Genomic DNA, 19,742 nt, shown 5'->3' on the forward strand with positions numbered 1-19,742 from the left:
TCCACCCTGACAGCATGTTGTTACAGCCCTACAAGGGTGGAAGTCTAAGCTCCCCACTTGGTCTTTGATGGTGTGGATGGGAGTGAGGCCCATATTTTGTTTTTTGTTTCCTATGGTGAATGGTTGGGAGTAAAGTGTTTATTGCCTAAAAAATTTTTGTCTTTCTAGGCTATCCCTTTCCTGGTCCTTTGTGTAGAGAACACAGGCTTTTCTTGAGGCTTTTTTTTTTTTTTTTTTTTTTTGGTTTATGTTTGTTTGGGTTCCTGGATTGCCAGTTTCCTCAGCTTCAAGTCGGAGATAAATCAAAAAGAAAATCCAAAGAACTCACCACCATGTCATTACTCAAGTTCGAAGGTCCCTAGCCAGTCTTCCTTTTTCTTCAAACTTTCAGACTCTTCTCATGTTTGTTTTAAAAATAATGTCTAGGGGCGCCTGGGTGGCTCAGTCGGTTAAGCGTCCAACTTTGGCTCAGGTAATGATCTTGTGGTTCATGGGTTCGAGTCCCTCGTCAGGCTCTGTGCTGACAGCTTAGAGCCTAGAACCTGCTTTGTGGATTCTGTGTCTCCCTGTCACTCTGCCCGTCCCCTACTCGTACTCTGTCTCTCTCTCTTTCTCTCAAAAATAAATAAAAAACATGAAAAAAGATTTTTAAATAACGTCTAAGATTTTCGACAGCTCTTTCTGCGCATGGGTTCTGTCCCCATGCTTTAATTAAACCACCTTTTCTGCACTGAAAAAATAAAATAAAAATAATGTCTAGGGTTTTTTGTTGTTGTTGCACTTTAGCAGGAAGAATAGGGAAAAGTACTTCCTAGAAACAAAGTCTGTATATTGATTTTAACTAAGGAGATGTTTATTTTCAGTAACCGTGTTCATCAGTCTTTTCCATCACGGCTTCTTCCTTTTCCAATGTGCCTGAAGTCCATTTCTGCTCCTAGATGAGACAATCTCTATCTGTATTCTTCTCTTGCACTCCTCTGCCTGCTGGGTGATTACTTTATACCTCTCCTCTCTTCTCAAATCTCCACTCTCTCAGCACATAACTTGGCTTTCTATTTCACTGAGAAGACTGAAACTACCAGAAGAAGACTTCACCAGATGCCCTCCACCACCTCCATCCACCTTTTGGCACCTGTTACTACATCCACGGCTGCTCAGCTTGTTTCCACTGATGGTGGCCCATGCCTTTGCTTGATCATATCTCCTCTTACCCATCCATAGACCTCACTTCAACAGTTCTTCTTTCTTTTCCTTCAACATTAATTTTTGCACTCCACTAGATTGTTCTCATTAGTAGTAAAAGTATAAACATGCTTGTATTTTCACCTTGAAAATACGAGTTCTATTTCCCACATCAATTTCTGTGCTTCATGTCTTTGCTCCCCCTTATGTCAAAACTCTTTGAGAAGTTTTTGGGTTTTTTTTGTTTGTATTTTTTACTCATTGTCTCTAGCTCCTTTTCCCTAATTGTTAAACCCACTTTAGTCTGGCTTTTACCTCACAACTCCAACAAAATAGTTTTGTCAAGGTCACCAGTGAGCTTTGCACTAAATCCAGTGTTCAGTTCTTGGCCCTCGTCTTTCTTGATCCATCATTAGAATTTGACTCAGCTGATTCCCTCCTCTTATTAAAGAGAGCTATCTTCACTTGGCTTCTCTTCCGATTTTCCTCTGACCTACTTGGCTGGTCTTCTTGGTCTCCTTTGTTGATTCATCATCATCTTGATCTTTTAATGTTCATGCTCCACAGAGCTTATTCTTATTACATACATTTCCTTGATGATTTCTTCTTTTCTCATGATTTTTCAACACCATATATATGCTGATGATTCTTTGGTTTGTATTTCCAACTCAGCGTTTTCCTCAACTCCAGACTAGTTTATCCAACATTTCCATTTGGACACTAATAGGCACCTTAGAGTCACTGTGTGCAAAAACGAACTCCTGGTCTTTCCCAGTAACTGCTTCACCTACAACTGCAACTCAGTTGTGGCAACACCTGAGTTGCCACAGGTGGCAACACCATCTTTCTAGTTGTTCAGCTCTAAAGCCCAGGAGTCATGCTAGGTTCCTCTCCTTCTCACTGTATATATCCCATCTGTTGAATAGTTCAAGTTTGCTTTCAACAGATGCCAAGTCTATCCCTTCTCATCCCTCCATTTGCAGTCACATTGCTCCAGGTCACCTTCATCACTAAACAGAAGATTCTGATAGTAATATGTCAATTCCATACCGATCCTCTTTGGCCTCCCAGGTCACTGTGAGTCAGCTCCAGTGTCCTCTGGTCACATGGGTCTCCTTGCTATTCCTCAGACATTCCAGGCCTACATGTGCCCAGATCATTTGGGGAAGTTGTATTTTAAAAAGCCATTGATACTTGATTGACATTGTTTTAAATTTATTATTTTTAGAAAAATTGATCTTTCCAATAAACCAGAAATTATGACTTTTTGTTCATTTCTTCTTTTATGTCCCCCAGAGATATTTTAGAGTTTTATTTATGCAAATCCTATTACTGCTTGATATGCATATATTTTATTGCTATTTTGTTATTTTTAGAAAAATTTTTAATGTTTATTTATTTTTGAGAGAGAGACACAACATAAGTGGGGCAGGGGCAGAGAGAGGGGGAGACACAGAATCCAAAGCAGGCTCCAGGCTCCGAGCTGTCAGCACAGAGCCTGACGCGGGGCTTGAACTCACGAGCCGTGAGATCGTGACCTGAGCCGAAGTTGGACGCTCAACCGACTGAGCCACCCAGGTGCCCCTAAGGGAGGGAGAATCTTAAGCAGGTGTCACATTCAGCACAGAACCTGATGTGGGGCTTGATCCCATGACCCTGGGATCATGACCTGAGCCGAAATCAAGAGTTCAGCGCTCAACTGACTGAGTCACCCTGGTGCCCCTTTATTGCTATTTTGAATGGAATTATTTTCCGTTATTTTCAACTTGTTATTGCTGGTGTGTAAGAAAATTATTAGACTTGGGATATGTGTCGGTTGAGTGTCTGACTTTGGCACAGGTCTTGATCTCATGGTTCGTGAGTTCAAGCCCTGCATCAGGCTCAGCCTTGCTACTGTCAGTGTGGAGCCTGCTTTGGATCCTCTGTCCCCCTCTCTCTCTGCCCCTTCCCTGCTCGTGCACACTCATAGGCACACGTTCTCTCTCCCTCTCTTCCTCTCAAAAGTAAATAAACGTCCGACTTCGGCTCAGGTCATGATCTCACGGTCCGTGAGTTCGAGCCCCGCGTCGGGCTCTGTGCTGACAGCTCAGAGCCTGGAGCCTGTTTCAGATTCTGTGTCTCCCTCTCTCTGTGCCCCTCCCCTGTTCATGCTCTGTCTGTCTCTGTCTCAAAAATAAATAAACGTTAAAAAAAAAATTAAAAAAAAAAAGTAAATAAACGTAAAAAAAGAAAAAGAAAGTTATTGGACTTCTATATTTATTTTGTAAGTGTTTCTCCTTGGGACTGTTAAAGCCGAACTCTCCAGCTTTAATTATTCTTTGGTTGATGCCTCTGTGTGTTGATTCCCTTTGACTCTGTACTTCCTATGGATCTTGCATGGGGATCTTTCTCTCGGATCTTTTCTGGGATTACCCCAGCCTGCCTTTATCATGCTCTTGACTCTTAGGCTCTGGATCCCTGAAGCTGGGATGGGGGCCTCTCCTTGGCCTTTCCCTGGCTCTGCATAGGACTTCTATCCCAGGACTTAGAACTCTGAATGCCATTTCCTGTTCACCTTTCCTTAACCAGGCTTCCTGATCAGTGAAGGCTTGGAATGGGTTTGGTATTCAGTGGATATTTGTTGAAGGAATAAGTGAATGACTGAAGTATTTGTCTCCTTTCTAGACCTTCCAACTAGCTTTATTGGGAATGCTCTTGGATTTGAGGGTTCCTCCACTTATTTTCCAATTCTTCTGTTGATTTTTTTTTCTTGTCAGTATATGCATACTTTGTGATATTTTTATTTAGCTTTATTTCCTAGTGACTTCCACCAATATTCTATTTTCCAAATAACCGTCAGTTTGACAGTGAAGTGTTTCTTGGTCTAATGCCTAATGACCACATCCACACTCACCTTGTAATCTTCTGTAACATGCTGAGTCTATTGACTTCGATGTTGCTGCCGCTGACTTTGATGACTTTTCCTTCCCTTTCAGATTCAGGCTTCTTCAGGGGAAACCAAATACACTGGGGCTTTGGACTGTGCAAAGAAGCTGTATCAGGAGTCTGGGATCCGAGGCATTTACAAAGGGACAGTGCTCACCCTCATGCGAGGTAACCTTTTAGGTTCTCCACCTGAGGTCACCTTGGTTGGGGGCTCATCTGAGGTGCATCTGCCACAGAGGGTCTTACCTGGGTCCCCAGATTAGCTTTGGCACCATGCAAACCACACTTATGGCTGAGAAGGCTGGCATGGTGTGCCCTGGTTTTAGGCAGTCTCACCCAAGCCGGCATGGACACAAATGAGGATGGGGGCAGGGGGAACCAACATCCTTCTGGCAGGCTGGCCCTCAAGGATGTATTAAGACAGTGGCAGTTACAGGGGACTGGAAAGTAGGTAGAAATCATGGCTGGAGGGATGAGTGGGAGGAAAGAATGACTTAAGGACACTGGGGCTCACCATGGTTTCGAGAGGCATGTTCTGCTGGGGTGGCAGTAGGAAAGGCAGACACAGCCTCATCCTTGTCCTAACGTGGTAGCTTGGAGGAAGGCCAGAGACTAGCAGTACTTGTAACTTGGAGTGGGCATGTCAGTGGGGACTACTCAGAAGGGGCTTTGAAGATGAAATGTTGTCATGCATGTTTGTGCTCACTCACACTACTGCTTGCCCCAAAGTGGCATCTAATTACTGCACAGGAGTTAATGCAGATAAGAAGTGCTGCTGAGGACCTTCCCAGGGAGCCTTGAAGGGGCCAGTGCCAAGCTTGACTCTTCTAAATTCAAGAAATCTGTGAGGATTTTATATCATTTAATTCACCTCTTTCTTGCTGCTAACAGATGTTCCAGCCAGTGGGATGTATTTCATGACATATGAGTGGCTGAAAAATATCTTCACTCCAGAGGGAAAGAGGTAAGGAGAATAGAAGAACTTAGAAGCCACTTTGCTCAGTCATGGGTTGGTTGCCCTTTACTGTAAATGGGTCTGATGGCAGAGTGGGGCTTGCTCCTGGTTCCATATCCACTTAACTCTCCTTGCTGCGGAGACCCATCTAATACCGCTAACTCTGTACCTCACCTACTGGAGCAAGTATATAAAACAAGTTCATGAAACTTCCTCCAAGGAGTGGCAGCTGCCATGTCACAGGAGCCCTGGCCTTGGACCTCCTCCCTCTGGCCAGTTTCTCCCTCTCTCTAACTGCCCCATCTGCCATAGGAGGGATGGTCTAGACGCCACTCTCACAGCCTTTGTCTGACTGCGGTTGGTATTCTGCGGTTGGTATTCTGCAGTGTCAGTGAGCTCAGCGTGCCTCGGATCCTGGTGGCTGGGGGCATTGCTGGGATCTTCAACTGGGCTGTGGCAATCCCCCCGGACGTGCTCAAGTCCCGCTTCCAGACTGGTTAGTGGAGGGTCGTGGGGTAGATGAGGGTGGAGTGGGTCCCAGCACTGGCTGCCCCTGGGGTGCAGAGCTCTTAGGGCCCTGAAGATACTCACTCTCCACAGCAGCACCCAGCATCTGTCTGATCAACATTTTCCCTTGTAGTCATTTGTGTTCTAGGAACCCTAGACTCACTTCCTGTTGGCCAAAACACAAAATAAGTGAGGTAAGCAGTCAAATCAACTCTTCTGCCTTCACATGAGCAGAGGATTATTTCATTCTTTATTCTTCTCCACTCCCTTAGCATCAGTAATCCAGACAGTGTGTCTGTTTCTCCCAAAGTGAACTGTGTTGTCTGTGGACTTGTCCCAGATGACCTGCAAGGTGTCTTCTTCCTGATGCTGTCACCCTGCAGGAAGACTTGACTACAAAATTGTCCCCACGTGGGTCATCATGGTTAGGTCAGGAAGCTTCCTAAAGCCTTAACAGTTGGATTTCACCCACAGCACCTCCTGGAAAATATCCTAACGGTTTCAGAGATGTGCTGAGAGAGCTGATCCGGGATGAAGGAGTCACATCTTTGTATAAGGGATTCAATGCAGTGATGATCCGAGCCTTTCCAGCCAACGCGGTGAGTGGCAGACAGAGGCTGTACTTTCCCTTTGGAGCTTAGAGCAGGGTCCAAAGTCTAGGTGGGTTGACTTTTGCTTGCTCCTAGGATTAGATTGGGAGCTCAGTTTTCCCCAAATCCTACCCTCAGCCAGAGCCTCCTTATTTGCTTCCTTTCCTGAAGCTTCAGGAGGGTTTGTCTTTGGGATTCTCTGAGGGGAGGGGCTTTGATTTCCGTCTTGGCCATCAGAAGTGGGCAATTGTGAAACATGGATGTTCTTCCCCTCTCAGGAATGAGAAAGCACAGCTTAATTCCCTGACCTGGGGTAGGAATGAAGTTAGGGAGGGTCCTGATGAAGTTAGGGAGTAGTTCTGGTCCTGACAGGGTTAGCTGTGGTCTCTGTGATAGTCACAACGCCTGCTGGTTTTTCTCTTCCTTCCAACCCCTTCTCAGGCCTGTTTCCTTGGCTTTGAAGTTGCCATGAAGTTCCTTAACTGGGCCACTCCCAACTTGTGAGGCTGAAGGCTGCTCGAGGCTTCTGGATGATGGAAGCTATCACCGAGGAAGAAGCAGTGGGCAGGACTAGTCAGTCCTGAAGGGCAAAAGGAGGGGAATGGTGGGATCAGAGCTGTGTGCATGGACTTGTTGAGACCATTGCCTTAATGACATCCTCTACCTGGTATAACTTGGTCTGCCACTTTGAGACTTGAATTTACTCTTGTCAGTTTAAGGGATCTCAAGAGGATTTGGAGGTGGAGTAAGTAGCTTTCAGACCAGATACGACCTGTGGTCAGAGAGCTGTCTACTGGTTGACTACAGGCCCTATTATACCCAAAATACTCCTCGAGAAAGAGGGAATCTCAGCGTCTCACTGGAGGCACTATGCATGTTTTCAAACAGCTGACCAGGAGCTGGGGTGTTCTTCAATCCCTACCAAGGAACACACACCAGGTTTCCAGGGTATCATATAATCCTGGCCTGCATGTGAGGATGTGGACTTGAGGCCCACATCTCTCTGTCCAAGTGGACTGAACAAATGTGCCTAGGGGCAGATAGCCTGTTAACAGTTTGATTTTTTTTTTTTTTTAATGCATTCAGGTAATCAAAACTTAAACTAAGTAGCCCAATTTCCCAGGAGTAAATGGAGAGCTTTCCCTTCTGCAGAGTGAGGAGGGTTTGGAATCAACAGTCTGAGCCCTGCTGAGATAAGTGACAAAACCTAGGGTGTAGAAAAGGCCATTTTTGCACACTCTTTTCTCATGAGAGCACCCTCTTTTAACAGGAAACAATAAATATTGTTTCTAATTTTTGCATTGTGTGAAATTTTCTTTTGATTTGGGTCATTTCAACAGGTAGCCTGTAGCCTTGACTGAGGCTGTCAGGGATCTGGTATCTGTCCTTCGTGGCTTCAGGCAGGGGCTTCAGCAGGAGAAAGAGGAAGAAGTTTTGGCTAGCCCAGCCTTCCCTGATGTCCCAACAGCAGCTGCTTGATGGGGAAGGGTGTGGGGGTACCAGGTGACTTGATTGCTAATTGTTCCCACAGTTCTCAGTACAAGCCTGCATTCTTTTCTTCTCTTCATTCTTTTATCTCTCTGCCCTCAGCCACATGGCTGTCTGAGCTAACAGAGAGTTGATTGTTCTAAAAGCCAAAATCAATCTTGACTCTTCATATGGTTATTGGGGTCACTGTGATCTGATGTCACCAAATGGGCCTTGCTAATTAGACAAATTGATGCCTAGGTGCATCCAGAGGAGGTGAAGGAGACAAATTAGTTTGTCCTTGTCTGGTGGATGGCAAGGCTACAGGAGCTGGGCTTCTCTGGCGTTGTCTCATCTGGCAGTTCCAGTTCTGCTGGCACTTCCCACCTTACTGCAGCTGCACAGAGATCCTTGGACTTTGGCTTTAGAGCCATCACTCTGCATAAAGGGGTGAGGGGGTAGGGACCCACCCCCATCTGGGAGTGGATATGGCCAGTTGGGCAGGAAGCTGAAGATTTGGGGGTTTAAGGAAGGACACTTTCTTCCAGGGAACATATTTTGGATGACCAGATAGGAATTATAGTCAAGTAAAACAAAACAAAAAACATTTAGAGATGAAAATTGTGTGCCCTCTGCTTGGGAAGATTAATTCAGTGTTACACCTGCCCCCTCATTCTGCAGGATGTCTTTAATTTCTCACTGGTTTGGAGATGGCCACATATGTGTTTCCTGAAGCTCTTCTCGGGAGCACCCTGTCCTTGAGACAGTGCTGCAACCTCAGCCTTTGCCTGGAAGCCCATGTGAGTGCATTTACGTTCCAGCCAAATGACAGTCATTCCCATGGCTCAGGATCACTTTTACAGTCTGTGCTTCTGGATAATTTGCCCTTTGAAACAACTTCCATTTTAAAATGGAATGTTTTGGTTCCTTGATGTTAGTGGTGGTAGATTCTTTTACTCCTTTGGTTGTTCGGTAGGTGTTAAGTCAAATAGGGAAGCCCCAGGAGGCATATTTGTGAAGGGAGCAGAACAGATGGTGAGTAACTCCCTCCTGACTGGCACTTCCTTTTTATGATGCACTTTGAAATGCCACCTGTTCCTGATATATCTTTTCTCTCCCTGATGGGGATAGGTGGGGGAAGAGGTTGGGGCCCTCCTCAGCAATTTCTCTGACTGTCACAGTCTTAAGGTAGAAGTGAGACGCAAGTGTTAAAACAACCAACTGGTGATAACGGCCTCACCCAGGCACAAAGCAGAGTATAAGTGGGTCAAAGGTGAGAGGCAGATGGTGGGATGTTGCAACAAGCCTATTAGAAGCAACACTAGTGGGGCATCTGGGTGTCTCAGTCGGTTGAATGTCCAACTCTTGATCCCAGGGCTGTGGGATCGAGCACCGCATTGGGCTCTGCCCTGAGCATAGAGCCTGCTTAAGTTTCTCTCTCTCTGCCTCTCTCCCCCACTTGTGTGCTCTCGCTCTCTCTCTCTCTCAAAAAAAAAAAAACAAAAACAAAAACAACAGTAATACCATTTCTGCTGTAAGGTCATATTATCTCAACACATAATTCTTTCCCTACAGTTCTTTTGAGTCTGGAACCCCCTATGCCCTTTCTAACCTTTTCATTGGTTTGGTCTTATTTCTTTATCCCCATGTAACTCAATGTTTAGTGGGCAAGAATTTTTACCCCCACTTTCAGATATGGAAGCTATGGCTCAGACAGGATAAACTGATCTGTCAAGATCATTGGCAAATTGATAATAGAGGACAGGTAATAGAGTGAGGTCTGGGTATCCACAAGCCTGAAGAAAGGCTTGTGATGCTATCAGAGGCTGTCCTGGGGCTGCTTGACCCAAGCTCCAGGAGGCCTGTCTGTGCCACAGGGTCAAAGCCCAGGCATCTGACCTGTGAGTCAGGCCACAGATAGCACACAGTCCCTACAGGCACTGGGAAAGCCCCAGGGCCAGATGTTCCCTGAGGGCTCTCTTTTCTGCTTTCTCTGCTCTGGTGAGCATGTAGGCCTGTGACTCTCCAGCCAGGCTCTGCCTTCCTTTCCAGGTTCAGTCCTTGCCCTGACGGGTCTCTGAGGCAGATCCAAGGTCCACTACAGAGACTGACACTTTCTGGGGACACAGTGTCCTGGGAGGGGGTGGCTCACAGGTACAGAAACACGTGCCTTGGGATTTAACTGCTTCCTGGGGCATGGATGCTTGTTAAAATAGACCAGACTTTCTGGACCAAAGGCAGTGGCCCCATGAGGGAGGCATTATAGAGGCTGAAGGACAGCTTCGGTGATGACAGAGAAAACATAACCTATTTCCCCAATTATTCCTGTCAACGAGGATCATAAACGCTTTTAAGGCAAAATAGAAACTGATGGTGGTAGATACTAAATGAGCTGGGATGACTGACTGGACCAGTGGGGCTGGTGTGCAGAGGTGATCAGGTGACCAATGGGTCCCTGGAGACAAGTAGGGGAATGGAGTGGCTTAGAGATCCCCTTTGGGCAGAGAAGAGGGAGGTGTTGTTGCTGGGGCTGAGTCTCCTCCCCCACCCCCAGCAGGCTGAAGGTATCAGAGGGCAGAGGAGTATAAGCTGGGAGGTCTGAGCCAAGAGCAGCCTTCCAGAGGAGTCTGGGAGAGTTTGGGTGTATCCCTTCTTCCTGGAAAGAGAAAAAAAAAAAACCAAAAAACAAACTTTAAAATAATAAACCTATCAGGGCACCTGGGTGGCTCAGTTGGTTAAGCATCTGACTCTTGATCTCAGCTCGGGTCTTGATCACATTGTTGTGAGTTCAATCAAGATTACATGAAATCCACTGTTTCGTTGGACATAATAGTTGGTGCCCCACCCATGTTCATTTTCACCAGACCCACTACTATGGGGCTAACCATGTACCCCACCTGTATTACTGTGTATCCATAGTTGTAAAATCTCTGATAATTGGCCCCATTGTGTTCATGTCTGCCTGTGGTTGGTGGTGTGGCAGTCTGTGCAAGATTTGACTGCCTGCTGGGTAGTGACTCCTAGGACTGGCTTGGAGCTGAGTGCCTGTCATGTCAGTGCTCTGGGAACTCCTCTTCTCTACCACAGTCTCTGTATTTCTCTTGCTTTTGAGAGTCTCTGTTTTTGGCCTTTTCACCCACCATCACACTGTTGGCAGCTGTTTCCCGGTTACTGGTTGCCTGTGGGTCTGGTTGCCACAGTAACCTCCAATGGTGCAGCTGGACAGGCTTGAACAAAGGCAGTCCTAGGAGGGTAAGGGTAGAAGATGTGGGATTCAGGGCCCTAGTATTCTTTCTCTAGGGTACCCTTCTTTGGCCAGCTCAGCTAGGCATTCATGAAGGCCCTTGAGACTCCACTTACTACAGAAGGGCTTCTTGGAAGGTGCAGGGATGGATCCCTGCTCTTGGACCAGGTGTTAGGGGAGGGGAGCCAAGTAGGGCCTCGAGGCTGGCTGGCTGTCCTTCCTCTCTCTCAGGCTGGTTTGGAACAGCTATGGGTTTCCTGCTTTCTGTTGCTGTCGTTCCTTCCAGTTCCAAAGATGCCCTTTAAATGTCCCGTTTGCTGGATAGATGGTGAAGCTTTGGTGCATCTGAGAGCAAACCGACCTGCTCCTGGCAGAGGCTGATGGAAATTCCTTGGTGTGACTGGGAGAGCCTACCCACACCCAGCTCTGTCATCAGCCCTGGAGTAGCCTTCCTCTATCTTATTTTGTAATTGAGGTCAGAGTCCTAACTGTACAGGCACCTGTCCCCCTTTAAAACATATAAAACCTGAAGAATGAGCAAACTAGGGAGTGGAGTTATGAATTCGCCTTTCCAAAGGGTTGGTCGTAGGATTGTTTGAAGCAGGCAGATCCTCAGGCGTGGTGGTGCAGTGGGAGTCATACCCAGGTTTTCTGGGTATGTTCTGACTCCTGGAAAACTTGGAAGGGTCGGTTTACTCAAGAGCAGAGAAGAGTTGGGGAACCCTGCCCCTTTAGCTTCTTACTGCCTATTCTTAGTGCAGTGTTCATATACTGAGATCAGAAACACAGCTTTGAAGAAAAGTATCCTAGTTCTGAGATGGGTCAGAACAGTTTCACTGGCTTTGCTTGGTGTGTGGAAACCATTCACTCACTCATTCATTCATTCATTCATTCATTCATTCATTCAGTAAATCTCTAAAGAGTGTGCAGTAAGGACCAGCAGGAAACAAGTTGGATACTATCCCTCCTCTCACAAAGTAGAGGGTCCAAGACTCTTTCTAGGGGTCCAGGAACATAACCAGGGAGACACTGCTATTTGGAATCACAGGCCTACCTGGCCTAGAGCGTGGGTGGCTTCTATACCAGTGGGGATCGGTTGCTCTTATTTCCAGAAGCTCAGTTCCCAGCAGCACTGAGCTCCTGGGTGTGTGCCAAGCCAATATGAGAGGTCTTAGTGCTGATTTTAATTAATACTAGGTAATTACCAGGTGGAGCTTAACCATCCTAAATGCCTTTGAGGTTCCCAAGCCTACAGCTAGTCACTTTCTGGCTGGGCCCAGCAACGAGAGGCAGGACTCTGTCCTATGCCTACCCAGCCTTTTGTCAGCATTGTGACCCAGGGCAGTCACCTTTTTCTATTCCCTTCCAATCTGGTGTGGGTGAAGGGGGCAACTTGGGAAATAGCCTAGCCTCTCCAATTCACCTATGCCCCCTCCCTAGGGGCAAAGGATAACAGTGCCTTGTGGTCTGCTCAACACCATCAGTGTGAGTCCAGGGTGGAGTGTGGGAAGAGAAGAGGTGCGCAGGCCTAGTCCTGGGAATCTTGGTGGGAATGCTCAAGAGGAGGAACAGGCATAGAGGTTGTTCCTGCCCTGCGCCTTATTCCAGTTTCTCCAAGTTTGGCTTAGTGACTCTTCCAGGCTTATTTCTCTGCCTGTGGCTCCCAAATTACTGTATCACTGAAACTCCTACTATCTACAAGGCCTTCCCCGTTTGACATTTTGCAGATCTCTTGCCAGACTTCCGAGGGTCTTGTGGTCATGCCACCATTCCACCCCGTGACCAGGGTGGTCCTAACTTTTTACCAGGCCTCCGAGTCAGCTTGAATGTCACCTCCTAAAGTGGGCCCTCTTGCTCTCCACCACAACTGGAACCACACTGAGGTTTTAATGTATGTGCCTGCGTCTGGCTCTCTGGCTGTAGGCTGTGTCCGTGGAGCCTACCAGGTGTTGGCAAACAGGAGGCTCTTAGCGAGTGTTGAAACAATACATGAAAGGTCTTAGGGACTAGGTGAAAAGCACTGACGACTCCCTTTGGCGGGTAGACCACTCATTACCGCGACTCGATCTCGACCTCGGACGGCTCTGAGCCAGCGTGCTGCCCAGCGGCGCACGCGCACTGAGGGCCGGCGGGCGGCGGGGGCGCGCACGCCCGCGGCCGCGTGCGTCACAACCCGGGCTCCTGCCCCGCCCGTCCCGCCTGCCCGCCTGTCGGCCCCCGAGGCGGCGGCGGCTGCCCAGTGACAGCGGCGGCGGCGCCAGGCCAGCCGTAGTAGCGTAGGGTCGTGCGGCCTGGAGACGCACACCCGGCAGAAGGGCGGCGCGAGGAAGGCCGGAGCCGGGTCGCGCGGGAGGAGACCTTGCGGGCACCAGGCGAGAGGCCGGCGTGAGGGAGCGCGGAGCTAGTGGCCGCCGGCGGCCCGGACCCGCCTGTCCTCGCGGCCGCCGCCGGCATGAGCCACATCCAGATCCCGCCGGGGCTCACGGAGCTGCTGCAGGGCTACACGGTGGAGGTGCTGCGGCAGCAGCCGCCCGACCTCGTCGACTTCGCGGTGGACTACTTCACCCGCCTGCGCGAGGCCCGCTTGCAAGCCGCCAGCCCGCCCGCTGCCCCTCCTTCCGGCTCCCAGGCTCTAGAGCCCGGCCCTGGCCTGGTCACCGACGCGAAGGCGGAGAGCGAGTCGGAGGACGACGAGGACTTGGATGGTAGGCGGCGGGCTGGGCCGACGTTCGCGGTGGGGGGACGGAGGGGGCGGTGCAGGGGTCTCCAGCGATCTAGAGGGGCCGCGGGGGCCGAGCACACTGGGCTGGGACCTTGGAGCTCTCCAGCAGAGTTTGCCCGGGTTTCCCGAGCCGCGGGCGTGAGCCCCGCGTGCTCCACTTCCCAGCTGCGCTCCACGGTCCTCTGAGCCCCGAGCGCACCGAGTGAGTTGTCAGATTCAGCCTGGGAGCAAATGTGCGCGCCTTCGGCCCGCGTGGTGGCGCGGAGCCCACGTTGGCCTCGCCTCTACTGGGGGACACTTCGCCCGGTTTCGTGCCGAAGACAAGGACGCTCACATCCACCGACTCGCTCGTGTTCAATAACCGGGATGGTAACTTTGGAAATCATTCGTTTTGTGAAAAGTTATGGTGAAAACTAAGCATAGACAAAAGTAGACAGATAAAGGGTGAAATGAACCCCTGTATGCCACTATCCATATTCAACAGTTTAAATATCTGTCACAAATGTTTCATTTCTACTTTTTTTTTTTTTTTTTCTTTGCTGAAGTATTTTCAAGCAAATACCAGTCGGGTCATTTCGCCTCTGCATAACTGGACATGCATTTCTTAAAATATTCTTAGTATTTCTTAAAATTTCTGAAAATATTTATTAAAATATATGTAGTATATATTTAAACTTGAGTAAAACGATTGGATCACATTTGGTGAGGGTAAACGATAATTATCTTGTTTAGCATATAGGGTGTAGGAAAAAAGACAACTCTTTTCTATATCTGGTTTAAGCAAGGCTGTCAAAAAGCAATTCCATTTTCCGTGGTTGCTTTAACCTAAGCTTGGTCAGTTTAACAGTAGAATAATCCTAGTTTTGAACCGCCAAAATTTAACAAAACAATGAAAACAGAGACCAAGCTAGAGACTTTAGTGTTATTAGAGCATACTGGAAAAAAACAAAACAAAACAAAACAAAACTAGTTCTGAGTTGAATCCACATTCAGGTCACACTAACAAGGAGTTAATTATCGGTCATTGCTGTTGGAGGTCGTAAGCTTCAGTGTTGTGGACAACTTCCCATAGTTTATTCACCATTAAGAGTAGAAATGGTTCTTCTGTGTTTCTTTGACATTGCATATTAAATTATGAGGTTTTTGCCTAAAGTCTTGAAATCAAGTTGTTATTTTCCAAATCTCCTGCACAGATTTGCTTTGCGGTCTAAGAGAAGTGGTCAGACCTGTTTGATTTCAGATTCACTTTAAAATGGGGACAGTGACAATGATCTCCCAGGGATAAATGTGTCTTTAAAAGTTTTATTTCAGGAGTGTCTGCTATGTTTGTTTCATTGACACATATATAAATCACAAAGCTGTAACCTGCTTTGTGAAATTTTTATGTATACACGTTAGTATTTTAGAAATTAGTCCCAGATGAGTGAAACAGTTTACAAGTTTTGTGTTATCTTTGTCATCTTTGATATCTTTTTTAAAAATTGAGTTGACTTAAATCTTTGTGACTCTGTGCTTTATTTTACTAACATGTAAATATTTGTTATTTATATTTCTAAAGTGGCTGTGCTACGTATAATTATAGAAATCAACACAAGGTGAACTTTTATTTACAGATAATAGACTAAAAATACATTGCACACAATGAGATACCACTTCACACCCATGAGGATGGGTATTATGAAAAAAAATAGCAAGTGTTGATGAGAATGTAGAGAAGTGGGAGCCCTTGTTCATTACTGGTGGGAATGTAAAATGGTCTGGCTGTTGTGGAAAACAGTTTGGTGGTTCCTCAAAAAGTTAAACATAGAATTACCGTATGATCGAGCAATTTCAATGTTCTGTATATATCCCAGGAAATTGAAAGCAGGGAGCAAACATATGGTTACATGCCAGTGTTCACTGCAGCATTATTCACAATATCCAAAAGGTAGAAACAACCCCTGTCCTATTAGAAGATGAATGGATAAGTAAATTGTGGTATATACATAGAATGAAATACTATTCATCCTTTAATAAGAATGAAATTCTGATACATGCTACAACATGGATGAACCTTGGAAACATTATGCTACTGCAATATGCCAGACACAAAAAGACAAATATTTTATGATTCCACTTATATGAGGTACCTAAAATAGGTAAATTCAGAGAGATATAAAGTAGAATACAGGTTAACTGGCAGCTGGAGGTTGCTGGTAATGGGGTGTTATTGTTTAATGGGTGTTGAGTTTCTGTTCGGGATGATAAAGTTCTGAAATTGGATAGGGGTGATGGTTGCACAACACTGTGAATGTACTTAATGCTGTGAGTTGTACACTTAAATGTGTAAAATGGTAAATTTTATGCTATGTATATTTTACCACAATTTTTTAAGTGTTTATTTTGAGAGAGAGTGAGCTAGCAGGGGAGGGGCAGAGAGAGAGAGGGAGAGAGAGAGAATCCTGAGCAGGCTCCGCACTGTCAGTGCAGAGCCCTACTTGGGCCTCTGTCTCACCAACTGTGAGCTCATGACTTGAACCAAAATCAAGAGCCAGATGCTTAACCGACTGAGCCACCCAGGTGCCCCTACCACAATTTTTAAAAAGACAAGAAAAGAAATACATATCCAGTGATTAGGAACATTAGGGCAATAAGCCTATAATACTTAAAATAAGAAATAGGATATGTAGTGTTAGATATGTATATAACAAAGAGATTTTGTTTAGTATGGCTAACCACCAATTCAGTTTATAAAATTATATGCTAGGGGCGCCTGGGTGGCGCAGTCGGTTAAGCGCCCGACTTCAGCCAGGTCACGATCTCACGGTCCGTGAGTTCGAGCCCCGCGTCGGGCTCTGGGCTGATGGCTCGGAGCCTGGAGCCTGTTTCCAATTCTGTGTCTCCCTCTCTCTCTGCCCCTCCCCCGTTCATGCTCTGTCTCTCTCTGTCCCAAAAATAAATAAACGTTGAAAAAAAAAAAATTAAAAAAAAAAAAAAAATAAATAAAATTATATGCTATTTGAAACACTCTTTTAATAACAGTTTTGATATCAAATAGCACATTAAGTATGAAGTATTATAATGAATATTTAACTCTTGGGAAAACCTGAAGAGTTCGGATTTATTTTTTAATTTTTTAAAAATTTATTTATTTATTTTGAGAGAGAGAGAGACAGAGCAAGCGCGTGCATGTGCGCGCCTGGGGGAGGGGCAGAGAAAGAAGGAGAGAGAATCCCCAGCAGGCTCCAGTGCTACCAGCGCAGAGCCTGATGTGGGGCCTGAACCCACAAAACTGTGAGATCATGACCTGAACAGAAACCAAGAGTTGGATGTTTAATCGACTGAGCCCGCCAGGTGCCCCAAGAGTTTAGATTTATTAATATGTTTCTGTAACTGCATCCTCATGAGGACAATAATTGGTATCCAGACTTGGTTCACTTCTATAATTATCATAAAACATACACCTGTGGGTCTCCCAGCATATGTATATATATATATATACATATACACATACACACACACGTTAATATTATATTGTAATATATCATATCATATTATATTAGTAGTATATTTATGTGTTATATATATATTTGGTAACAGCTTTGTGGAATATAATTCACATACTATATAATTCACCCATTTAAAGTGTATAGTTCAGTGGTTTTATTATATTCAGAGATATGTGCAACCATCACCACAGTTAGTTTTAGAACAGTTTTTGTCACCCCAAAAAGAACCCCATACACTTTAGCCATCAACTGCCAACACCTCCATTCCCCACTCATCTGCTTTCTGTCTCTATAGATTTGCCTATCCTGGACATTTCATATGAATGGAATCATGCAGTATATGGTCTTTTGCCATTCATATGAAATGTCCAGGATAGGCAAATCTATAGAGACAGAAAGCAGATGAGAGGGGAATGGAGGTGTTGGCAGTTGATGGCTAAAGTGTATGGGGTTCTTTTTGGGGTGACAAAAACTGTTCTAAGACTTCTTTCACATGGCATAATGTTTTTAAAGTTCATCAGTGTTGTTGCATAAATTAATGTGTCACTCCTTTTTATTACTGAATGTTCTATTGTATGGATATACCACATTATTTTATCCATCAGTTGATGGGCATTTAGGTTGTTTTCACTTTTTAGCTTTTATGAATAATGTTGCTATGAATATTTCATGTGTACAAGTTTTCGTGTGGACGCATGTTTTTCTCTTTGAGATGTATACCTTGGAGTAGAATTGTTTGATCATACGGTAACTCTTTGTTTAACCTTTTGAGGAACTGCCAGATTGTTTTCCAAAGTGGCTGCACCATTTTACATTCTAACCAGCAGTGTATTAAGGGTTCTAATTCCTTCATGTCCTTGTTAACACTTATAGTCTTCTTTATAATTAAAAAAATTTTTTTGTGTGTTTATTTACTTTTCAGAGACAGAGTGTGAGCAGGGGAGGGTCAGAGAGAGAGGGAGACACAGAATCCAAAGCAGGCTTCAGGCTCTGAGCTGTCTGCACAGAGCCCGACATGGGGCTCGAACCCACGAACTGTGAGATCATGACCTGAGCCGAAGTCAGGCCTAACTGACTGAGCCACCCAGGTGCCCCTACAGTCTTCTTTATAACAGCCATCCACATGGATGGAAAGTAATACCTCATTGTAGTTTTGCTTTGCAGTTCCTTAAATGATGTTGAGCGTCTTTTCAAATGGTTCTTGGTCATTTGTGTATCTTTTTTTTGAGAAATGTCTATTCAGGTCCTTTGTCCATTTTTTAATTTTTTTTTTTTTTAATTTTTGAGTTGTGAGAGGTCTTTATGTATTGTAAACAAGTCCTTTATCAGATGTACGACTTACAAATATTTTCTCTCATTTAGTGAGTTGTTTTTTCAATTTTTGATATTGTTTTGAAGCAGAAAAGTTTTTTATTTTGATGAAGTCTAATGTATCATTTTCTTTTTTGTTTGTGATTTAGGTGTCATATTTAAGAAACCATGACCAAAAGCAAGATCATGAAAATTAACCTCTGTTTTCTTTTAAGAGTTTTATAGTTTTAGCTCTTACATTTAGGTATTGGTACATTTTGAGTAATTTTTTGTGGGCAGTGTCAGGTACTTCATTCTTTTGCATGTGGTTATCCAGGTGTTCCAACACCATTCATTAAAAGATGGTTTTTCCCCCATTTAATTGTCTTCATACTTTTGTTGGAAGTCAATTGACTGTGGTATGTCATTGTTTCTAACTCCATTCTGTTCTACTGATCTGTGTATCTGTCATATCCCACTACTACACTGATTGGTAAGATTTGTAGTAATTTTGGAATCAGCAAGTGTTAGTTCTCCAACTCTGCTCTTTTTCAAAATTGTTTTGGCTTTTGTAGTTCCTTGAATTTCTATATGAATTTTAGAATTAGCCTGTCAATTTCTGTAAGGAAAGCAACTGGGATTTTGATAGAGATTGCATTGAATTTGTAGATTAATTTGGAAAGTATTGCCATCTTAACATTATTAGGTCATCTAAATCTATGAATATGGGATGTCTTTCCATTTGTTTAGACCCTCTTTAATTTTTAAAGAGAACAATGTTTTGTAGTTTTCAGAGTATAGGTTTTGCACTTTTGTTAAATTTATTCCTAAGTAATTCATTCCTTTTGATGTTATTGTAAATGGAATTGTTTTCTAAATTTCATTTTCACATTGCTCATTGCAGGTGTGTACAAATAGTTAATTTTTAAAAATAGTGACCTTGTTTCTTGCAACCTTGCTGGGCTTGTTTACTAGTTCTAGTAGTTTCTTTAGTGGATTTTTTAGGATTTTTCCCCAGCATTTTTACTGTACAGCATAGACCACATAACATAGGAGTTGGTCCAAACAACATTAGCAGAACTTTTTTGGAATTGCTTAATAATAATATTCCTGCAGTTCACATATCTGGATCTCTCAGCAGGATTTTGACACTGTTGAACCACCCTCTCTTGAAATTCTCTTCCTCTTGGCAGCTGTGTCTTCATTCACCTGGCTCTCCGTCCACCACTTGGCCTCTCTGCCCTCTAAATGATGGCTTATGATCTCCAGAATTTAGTTTGTTAACTTTTTTGCCTCAGTGAACAATTCTTTTCCTGAGCATTTTTACTGCCTTGAACCTGGATCTTCAAAATCAAAACTTTTCTGCTCATAC

At 44.9% G+C, this 19,742-nt stretch overlaps 2 protein-coding genes across 2 annotated transcripts in view; both read left to right on the plus strand.

The window, feature by feature from the left end:
* SLC25A20 (solute carrier family 25 member 20) overlaps window positions 1-7,457 on the plus strand; it is a 29,956-nt gene extending 22,499 nt beyond the window's left edge. The window contains exons 5-9 of the mRNA XM_025916459.2: window positions 4,158-4,275; window positions 4,999-5,071; window positions 5,449-5,558; window positions 6,044-6,168; window positions 6,601-7,457. Of these exons, the coding sequence (XP_025772244.1) occupies window positions 4,158-4,275; window positions 4,999-5,071; window positions 5,449-5,558; window positions 6,044-6,168; window positions 6,601-6,663 (489 nt within the window). The 3' untranslated portion in view covers window positions 6,664-7,457. The remainder of the gene's footprint in view (window positions 1-4,157; window positions 4,276-4,998; window positions 5,072-5,448; window positions 5,559-6,043; window positions 6,169-6,600) is intronic.
* Window positions 7,458-13,048: 5,591 nt separating this feature from the next.
* Window positions 13,049-19,742, plus strand: part of PRKAR2A (protein kinase cAMP-dependent type II regulatory subunit alpha) — a 113,135-nt gene continuing 106,441 nt past the window's right edge. Inside the window, exon 1 of the mRNA XM_086698267.1 lies at window positions 13,049-13,575. Coding sequence (XP_086554393.1) covers window positions 13,323-13,575 — 253 coding nt within the window. The 5' untranslated portion in view covers window positions 13,049-13,322. The remainder of the gene's footprint in view (window positions 13,576-19,742) is intronic.

Source organism: Puma concolor, chromosome A2 (assembly GCF_028749965.1).
Source record: "Puma concolor isolate L17-30 chromosome A2, mPumCon1.1.hap2, whole genome shotgun sequence".
Taxonomy (NCBI): domain Eukaryota; kingdom Metazoa; phylum Chordata; class Mammalia; order Carnivora; family Felidae; genus Puma; species Puma concolor.